At 33.5% G+C, this 9,785-nt stretch overlaps 1 protein-coding gene across 1 annotated transcript; it reads right to left on the bottom strand.

Annotated features, from left to right (window-relative positions):
• Nucleotides 1–406: 406 nt before the first annotated feature.
• On the bottom strand, nucleotides 407–9,235 carry LOC137966177 (uncharacterized). Its single transcript, XM_068812722.1, has 9 exons — nucleotides 9,031–9,235; nucleotides 5,113–5,283; nucleotides 4,845–4,924; nucleotides 4,483–4,536; nucleotides 1,488–1,754; nucleotides 1,296–1,358; nucleotides 1,145–1,213; nucleotides 1,015–1,060; nucleotides 407–717 (listed from the first exon to the last, which is right to left on the bottom strand). Exons 1-9 carry the CDS (start codon nucleotides 9,062–9,064, stop codon nucleotides 656–658), a joined length of 846 nt encoding a protein of 281 aa, XP_068668823.1. The 5' UTR covers nucleotides 9,065–9,235; the 3' UTR covers nucleotides 407–655.
• Nucleotides 9,236–9,785: the final 550 nt, after the last annotated feature.

Below are 9,785 nucleotides of genomic sequence, written 5' to 3'. Positions count from 1 at the left end.
TCTATAATAATAGAGATACAAATGCATAACAAGCTAATAAATTTAGGTTTTATGCAACCGAAGTCCCCCCTATTAGTTTATTATTCTCATTCCCTTTAGAATGTATAAAAGCTAATTCTCTAGGACTTCATACATAATCAATCCAAAAATACATTCTTTCTTTTTTTAATTAATTTTGTTTCGTTATATACAACATATTCAGTCTACGATATATTAATATACAAAATAAGCTATTTCATAACTTTACTTAAAAATCATTAAAATTATAAAAATATCCCATAACCAAGCAAAATAAAAAATTTATTTTATTTAGTAAATAATTTTTTTTTAAAAAAAAGATAAAATTGACACTTCTACTTTAGTTTTTCTTGTTTACCTGGTGAAAGATTGAATACAGCATGTACAGTTTCCAGGAGCTTAAAGCATTTTATTCAATCAATAGAGCACTTTAGTGAGAGTATGAAAGAGACAATCACTAAGCAAAATCTCAACCTTTTTTCCTATACTCATATTTTTCCCTACTTCTCGAATTTGTTACTAATTCAATAAATTATCACACATCACAATCAAATAACTTAAATTACACTTGCGTCTTCCCGGAAGCACAAGAAAAAACTGAGAAGAAGGTAAAGCAGGCTTGTGTGAAACCTAAGACTTACTTAATCCCACTGAAAGACGGCAAGACAGCTACTAGAGGATCCCCATAGCCAACCGCCTCTGCAGATCAGAAAACAGCCAAGATTACGACGTATTCTAGTGATATGAATATAATAGAGAAGGGTGGAGACTGAACAATTCAGGACTAATTCCTAACAAGTTATTCAAACCCCAAGTCATATTTAACAAGTAATTCAAGTGATAACCACACAAATGTGAATCTGTAGATTTGTGAAGAATCAGAGATCAAAAAGAAGCTTTTGCAATGTGGAGAAAATAGCACTTTGATGGATGTTACTTGATTTATCATGGATAAGATTTTTCAAAATTTTTAATCTGAATGACAAGTGATAGTACCTCCATCCTTGTAAAGAAGCTTTAACACTTCTCCTGCCACATCAGACTGCCGGAGAAACAAGAAGAAATAAACAAACAATGGATAAAAAAATACAAACACCGAGTAGTTGTCATAATGATGAAAACTCACTTTGACTGGAAGCTCACTACCAAACTGATCCAGGTAACCAATGACCTGTCCTTCTTTAATTATATCCCCCTGTTTCGATTAAAAGTGATATTCAACTACCAAAATTTGCAAATTCTACAGAAGTCTATGCACTTACTGATACAACTTTTACCTCTTTACAGATGGGAGCCTGCTTCTTGCCTTTAACAGTTCTCCCCCTTCTGAATGTACCTACCTGGTGAAATTGGGAAAAATTTTGATCAGTTAAAGTCAGAATTTATGTTTCTCTACTTGTGAAATTATGATTAACTTGAGAGATCAGGTTCATGATGTTCATGTATTTAGCTAAATCATTGATCCTTACGGTTGGAGATGATACTAAAACATATGTATTCCCAGAACCCTCTAGAGAGGCAAGCTTTGAGGCCTTTGATGACCGCGAGACGTTTGAAAAAGGGTTGTTGGTTGTTGGAGAAGGTTTTGATGACTGAGTGGATCCTGGGGATGCAGGAAAAGATTCATCCATAGTTTTGGTTGGAGCATCTGGTAGCATCGCAATTGAGGAAATGGCAGATTTTTGAACTTGTACAGATCCTACATTTCGTTTCAGATGCATTTCAAAGCTTCCAACCTGTAGAAGAATTGGTCACATTGTAAGATCATATCAGGTGGCCCTTTAAAGTGGTTGGTATTATAATTTCAATATAATACAACAGTTTATGTTCACACACCCACTTGCAATTCTCCCAAAAAGCTTCTGATAAACATGTGTTGCTACATGAGAATTGTGCATGTAAGTTTCTTTTCTACTAAAGAAATTAAAGAATGATACTATAAATTGAAAAGCCAAACCAAGAGAACAATACACCCTGCTAAATTCAATCTTCTATTTAGAAACAGAAGGGAAGTTGATCTGGTACTTGACAAAAAAAAATTTCTTGCACCCCACCCAATGCCAGACACCAGTAAGAAATGAATCCAAGACTTCACATGAAGAAACCACCAAAAATGGCTTGAGTAAAGACTGATTCCAGTGGTACATGAAATATAGAAATCATATAATAGTGAAATGTGATGTTTCTCCCACCAAATAAAGAGATTTCCACCATTACGTGATTGACAGGAAATTCCTGCATCTAGAAATCCCCACAAAGTCAAGTATACTTCAACAAAAAAAGTTCAAAGATGGCTGCAGTGGTTTAAAAAAGAGTTATTGCATAAGGATGTGGCATGAGCATTCTAGTTGTTTTGAAGAGATTAACAGAGATAAATATTGCCATGGAATCACATCCAGCAAAACAAGTATACAATATAAGAATACAATAGAATACAATCCAACTAGTTTTGCTGCCAAGTGTTTCCAAAGGCATGATATGATCTGTTATAGAATTGAAACGTTGTCTATTAAAAAAAAAAAAAAAGAAGGAATTCAAACTTAGTATAATTAGAGATGGAGTTATCCTTCGTTGAACAGACTATATAAAATTTGCATAAAGTACAAAGGAAGATAGATTGGTGATTTTAATTAAGGAAAGACAAACTTCCTTGAGTGGTTGGTTGCAAACGTCATTGATCCAAACACTAGGACAACAAATTAGGTAAGGTTGAGAAGGTTACAATATGTATCAATTGGGTTCTTGATACACCACAGCAGTTTAGATTTCAATAAATAATATAGTTGAAAGCTTCCTCTAGGACATGGGTAACCTAGATTTCAGCAACAATTTGAAAACAATAATCTGGATTCAAGTTTGATGGGTAAAACTTGAAAGACAGAAAGTAGAGCTTCTTACACTTCACTCAAAGGAAGTAGGGCTTACACGACTATTAAAAGAATTGCAAATAGAGAAAAACAAAGGGATAAGTTTGTGCACAAGAGAACAAAACTAGAACTTCATTCAATAGCGAAAGATTGATTTTTGTGTTATGTATGAAACCTTCTTATAGGTATGGACATTAAAAAAAGAGGAAACTTCTATGTTGTTCCAGTCTAAGAATTCCAGTTCTACTTGCTAACAAAGAAATTTAAGACAGAAAAAGATTTCTACTAGTAGACTTGCTAACTTTATGCTTCACTAAATTAGAAACAAGGACAAAATCTTAAAATAGGAAACTGCTACTAAAGAACCTTCTTATTGAAGCTTTTAGCTAAAACAGTAAATTGCTATTTAAGTGATGCTTCCCACCAAACACAAGTTACCTTTGAACTAAACTTTTACCTTCAGCAATCTTACAACTTAAAGATTTTCCTACTTAGAACTTTCTATTCCAGAAACTTGAGGAAATTTAGGCCTCTTTAAATTGAGTTTCCTTCTTCCTTCTTTCATAAACATGAGTCACTTTGGGGTGATCTCTTGTCCTTGGATGTCCTTCAACTAGATCTTCTACATGTATTGCATCAGTTCTCTATGTTAAGAATCCAAAATTCTAGGAGAGTCTCATGTAGGATGTGGACAAAGGGGGAAACTGTTTTCCCTTGGTGTTTTGGTGAACAGTTTTTACAAATCAGAGATATAGGCAATTCTCCAAAGACCTCTCGGTCTAACATCCAACACAGTGAAATACGAGGGCACATAAATATGCAAAGTGGGCCACTTGCATGAGAGTATAGTTATTGTACCTGATCTTTCTCTTCTCAAGTCCATGAACTTTTTATAGCCTGTTGGCTGTTTAGACAGTCTTTTATATTTAATAACATTCGAACATTACAAAGAAATTATATTATGGGAGGGAGAGAAATTTTCAGAATAATATCTCTAGGGAAAATAAAATGGCAATGGGATAATATTCTAAGAAGCAGTTCTTTTTGAAGGCCATCTCTAGAAAGCAGTCAAATCCCAATCTTTATGTAATAAGTGGTTAAAAAAATTGTAGAAATAACAACTACCCCTACAAGAAATGGTAAGTTCAATGATTCACTTGATAAGTGATTAAGTTTTTAAAAAGCAATGGAATAAAGAACAACCATATCTTTAAAAAAGAGCTTTTGGTCGTTTTCTCACACGTTTGACTGGATCACCAGTATGACATGTTATTTGAAAACAAACAACTGAAATTGTCATTCTTTATAAAAAAAATGTAAAAATAATAGCTGCTTAAAGGTACAACACATGAAGAATGACTAAAACCAAAGTGGGCAAACATGGAGGTCCAAAAGGCTGCCTCAGAAGAAGCAAATTCAGTTTCTTTCATTGATTCAAATTTATAGCTTTGCTTTTATTCTTTTACTCTTTAGGCAGCTGTAAGAGCTTCAAAGTTTTCCCACTGCGTTCAATATAAAATGAAATGTGCTTTCAAGTTCATCATTGATTTAATAAAAGTAAAGCAGAGGTGTCTGAGGATGAAAAACCAAACTGCACCTTCACTTTTAGTTCTGCAACATCAGTATTGTCGCATACTTCCATGACCAATGACTGGAATACAGAAAGAGATAATGATAGTCATTTTCTAAATGAAATAAAATAGAAACATAATTTTAAATAGAGAAATACAGCATGTTGTAACAAGTAAAGAAATATTCCTCATTGAACATAACAAGCAGTTTTATTTGCACAAGTTATATTTGAGGTTCACACAGAATAAAATATCGTAAATATTTAGTAAGTGATATCAGTAGATAAAATAGGACCGAGTCAAGAAAATTGATGAACAATGAGAACATTTTCTCTGTTTATGATCATGATGAACAAAAAGAACTAGGGTAAATAAATTCCCATCGCACCTCAAATGCATTTGGGAACGTTGAAGTTTGCAGTATTTTCTTCTCTACTGGTCCTTTTGAGCTACTCTTTGAAGGGAAAGCTGATTGGAAAGAGAAGGGCTTCAGTAATTCAAAGCACAGAAAAATTCAAGGAGAGTAGGTTATACATCCTTAACCACTATAGTAGTGTGCTTGAAACAAGAAACATAATGATTATTTAAATAACATAACAAGGTCAAAAAATTTTGAATTAAATCAATAACAGAAAATCTATTATAATGAAACTTACAATCTGATGTCACTGCCAATGAAGCTCTGGAAGACTTAACATATGGCTGGAGCCTTCCTCTTGTTCCCAGTCCAAGAGGTAACATATTTTTGGTTGAGATGACATTACGCAGGGGAACCATGCAAAAATTTTCAAGCTTGCATCCAGCATGTAGAACTGTCCCTACCTTACCTGGTACAGGTGGCAGCACACATTACAATCAACCACAAATACATATTTTTACCAGGAAGATTATGTTGGGTTATTGAAAGTAAAACAAAATAAAGGCTGCAAATGAGCTATCAGATTCAAAAATAAGAATATGAGGCTCATAGTACACTACTGAAAAATTATGTTTTCTTAAATAAATGTACATATCAGAAATGGAGACATTAGATCTAAAATCAGGCTCTGAAGCTTGCAACTTGTTGTCTAACCCTAGTTTTTGGCAGTTTTCTTCTCCAAGACAACCTGTTTGTATATCTTAGTATGTCAGTGATTTAAAATTGAAATTTTGACATTTGAAAACAATCAAAAAATATTTTTTTAAATTATATAATTATCATTCAATTTTTTTTTTGAAAGATTGAAGAATTTATCCAAAGGAAAACTAATAAAGCTAAGGGGGGTCAACAACAAGGACTTGATGATTGACCTCTTCTTTAGCCAGTTTATTGGCCAAGTCATTTAGTTATTCTTCGAACATGAGACCATGAGACATCGAGATTATTAAAAATTGATGAATTTTATCCAAAAGGTCAGAAAAGCGCCAAAGGTCACTTTCGAATTATCATTCAAATATTTAAATAACTAGTGAAAATCAAATTTATTCTACAATATTTTACATCCTAATGTGAATTCGCATTGTCAAACTACTTATGCATTTGCCCGGCCAGTGTTTTATTGAAAATGGAATTCTAGCCAATGGTATTCATGATTTGTTCCTTCTTTTTTTTTCTTTTCAAGAGTAAGATGAACACTAAAAGTTACAATACACCTACAATTTTATGAGGAACCATGGGGCAAGAGAAAGGTTCATCAGACGGAGCAAGTCACTATGCTTTCAATGAACAACTAATCTTCCTGATTTTTCCTTTCAATTTCCTATTCTAGTTAAATCCATGACCCTTTTTCCCCCATTAAGAGTTGAAAAGGGGCCTCTTACTTGCCTTTTTTTTTCATTTCGTCCCATATTCTATCTGTATTTACAAGTTGATTCCAGTTACTGTCATTTTGTTATGCAAAAATTACTACATATATTAGTGAAAAAGAAAATGGTGGCAAAATAGAATCCAATACATGATTGTAACCCAATGCATCATTATTTTTTCATTCCTCTAAAGATGCCTTCACTGCTTTATGCTCATACTCAATGAAGAGAGCTCATGGGCTTCTAATCCAACTGACAGAACTGCTTATAACCATTAAAATCAAATTATTAAATTCTTGTGGGTTTTCAAAGATTAAAAGTGAAGGAAAAAGGATCCATGAAAATGTATAGTTAGAAAAAGGTTACAATAATGATAAAGTAGATTATCTTACCGACCCTAATTTCAGTAAGCCTCTTTAGTGGACTTAAGCAAAGTGATCAGCTGAAAATTTTTTAAAGAAAATTGTGAAGAATTTGCACCTTAAAATCAAGATGCTAGTTCAGAAAAAAACTGAATCTGCTTAGAGATTTGCATGAATTATGTCACTACAGGGAGCATCTTAGAATGAGCGAACTAGAATAACAAAAGATGATTTCTACTATTAGTGTCAAACAAATGTGCCTACAATAATTTCAGTGGCACTGGAAATGTAGTTCCATTGTTGAGAGGAAATGTCCCTCATTGAAAAATAAGAAAAAAAATTAATGGGTTATAAGGTTAAACATTCCTAAGTGGCTAGTCATTTTGGGATAGAACTAAGCTCAACCCAAAGCCCAACACTTACAAACTGTTGGGAATTGAGAAGTTAATACACTTAATGAGTATGAGGAAGCCTAGCTATGGGAATGCACAATCAAGCAACTTTTTCCTTCCATGAAGAATATTAAAGTTCTACAAGAACAGAGTTTCAGAGCTGCAAGGAAGAAATGGATTCTTAGGTTATGATTGTCATTCTACATGGTAATAAGGAGGAAAAGCTAAGAAAGGGATGAACTTTCTAAGGGATGTTGAAGATAAATTGAGCCGAAAAATGGTTGCAAGAAAATAAAAAAGTGCCCCATTTTGCGTGTAAAATACAAAGGCTTTGACCAATGTATGGATTTCTGATAAAGTAGATCCAAGCCAGATAATGCCACCTGTAGGGACATGGATGTAATTTTGATATTTTTTTACTTTATAAATAGGGGAGAGGCATCAGAAATCCCTAATTTCTCCACTCTTTTCTTACTCCAAATTACAACAATGGATTCTTAGGTGACTATTGTCGTTCTACATGGCAATAGGGAGGAAAAGCTCAAACGAGGATGAATTTTCTAAGGGATGATGAAGATAAAATGGAGTAGAAAAATGGTTGCACGAAAAAAGGTTTCCCCATTTGGTGTGTAGAATACAAAGGCTTTGACCAATGTATGGATTTCTAATAAAGTAGATCCAATCTAGTTAATGCCGCCCATATATGCTGTACAAATACATATTGTTGGAAGATATAATTAGGTTTTACTTATTTTCTTGGAAAGTATTTTCCCTTAGCAACTAGATTCCTAAGGTTTATGGCCTGTAGGGACATGGGTGTAATTTTGATATTTTTTTACATTATAAATAGGGGAGAGAGATGAGAAATCCCTAATCTCTCCACTCTTTTCTTCCTACAAATTACAACAATGGATTCTTAGGTTACTATTGTTGTTCTACGAGGCAATAGGGAGAAAAAGCTCAAACGAGGATGAATTTTCTAAGGGATATTGAAGATAAATGGAGGAGAAAAATGGTTGGAGGAGAAAAAGTTCGCCCATTTGGTGTGTAGAATACAAAGGCTTTGACCCATGTATGGATTGCTAATAAAGTATATCCAAGCCAGTGGATGCCAGCCATATATGTTGTAAAAATACATATTAATGTTTGCTAACATTTTAAGAAGACAAGAAAAAAGAAATTCAATTACCTTTCTTAGTTAGAGTGCTAGTTAAAGCTTCATTATATGCTTTTCCAATGGAAGTTCAAGTTCAGGATCACATTCTCTCTCTTAGTGATCCATAGGAAATGATGAAGAACCAAATTTGTTATGTAAAAAAGAAATGTTTCTACTCTCAGCAACATGTGCTCGATTTACTTTTTTTTATTTTACTTCAACGTACAAGACATTAATCAGCGAAAGTTAATTCTGAATTGAACTCTGCCTTTTTAGGAGTGACTGGTATCCAATGAGAGGCAATAATTTCCTGACATGTTGGATGAAGTAGAGGTTTCTAATCCTAATGAAATTCTTTCTTAGGATCATCCCTTTGAATTCATGCCGACTGTACTGCCGAAAATATCAGAAACTTTTATGCTTGCTTGTGAAAAATCGAAATGATGTCACAAAGACGAAACTCAGTCACTGTTTGACATAAGTACTCAGTTAAGATAATTAATTTACGCATCCAATAACGTAAAGATGAAGAAATCAGTCGACAGTTCAAAGAACGTCGGAACACAAATCCTTCTGCCAATCTATACCCGAATACATTTCTATCAGAAAACAAGATTTTATCGCTAATGAAACATAAAAAACACAATGCAAGACCAAATCAACATCATTAACACAAAAAAGCAAAACCAAACGCAAAAATCACCAAATTAAATGCGACATGTCCTCGAGATCCCAGCATCAGTAAAAAACGCCACCGATAAACAGGAAGAAATAGCCTGACATTTCGTCTCTCTCGCTACTTAACGTCTAATAACCCGTCATGGCCCAACATTCTAAAAATAAAACCGGAGAGACCAAATCGAAGAGGAGAACACTTACAGTGATAGGAACGGAGAGTGATGGCAGTTTCCATGGAATAGCCGTCCAATAAGAGATAGAAAGAAGAAATCGATGCGGAAACGGATCAAGTAACGAGAGAGGTGGAGCTGCTACGGAGAAGATATATATATAGATCGGAGACAGAGAGGAATGGCGAACGGAGAGATGAGTTTGGTTGCTGAAGACAATGACTGTCCGCTTTACATTGAACCGTCCGCCTCCGCATAAGTTCCTCCACCATCTTTGAATTTGTATTTCCTCCCTACGTGTCATCTGGCCCACGAGGATTTTGGTGAGGAGGAGGAGATCGAAGCAAAAAAAAAAAAAAAAAGTTTGCTGATTAAGGGGCTAATTGGGTTGAAAAATAGTATTAAAAGTTTAGTGTCACTGAAATATGTTAAATGTTGTTTAATTTAAATTCAGTATAATTGAAATAAACAAATATTCATGTTCATCTTTTGCATTAAATTCATTTCATTCATCTACATGAATTTCATCTTCAAACTTGGTGTTAGTATGGATGAGTTCTTGTGTACTGGAAAACAGTTTCCGGCGTTAGTACCCAAAAAAAATAAAAATATAAAAAACAAGAAAATGAGTAAATTATAATGGTATTCTTAATTAAAACATAATACTTAAAACCCAAATTAGGTAAAACAAACATGATTACTACACAAATAAGTAATTTAATGTATAATTAAAATATATTAATATACTAATTAATTAAATTAGATATTATATTATTTAATGATTGC

The sequence above is a fragment of the Aristolochia californica genome, unplaced genomic scaffold, assembly GCF_029961685.1.
Source record: "Aristolochia californica isolate CCGP_79_NKW_82.1479 unplaced genomic scaffold, dmAriCali1.0.hap1 SCAF_5, whole genome shotgun sequence".
NCBI classification, from domain to species: Eukaryota; Viridiplantae; Streptophyta; class Magnoliopsida; order Piperales; family Aristolochiaceae; genus Aristolochia; species Aristolochia californica.
The sequence above is the reverse complement of the archived record's forward strand: the minus strand, read 5'-3'. Positions and strand labels throughout refer to the sequence as shown.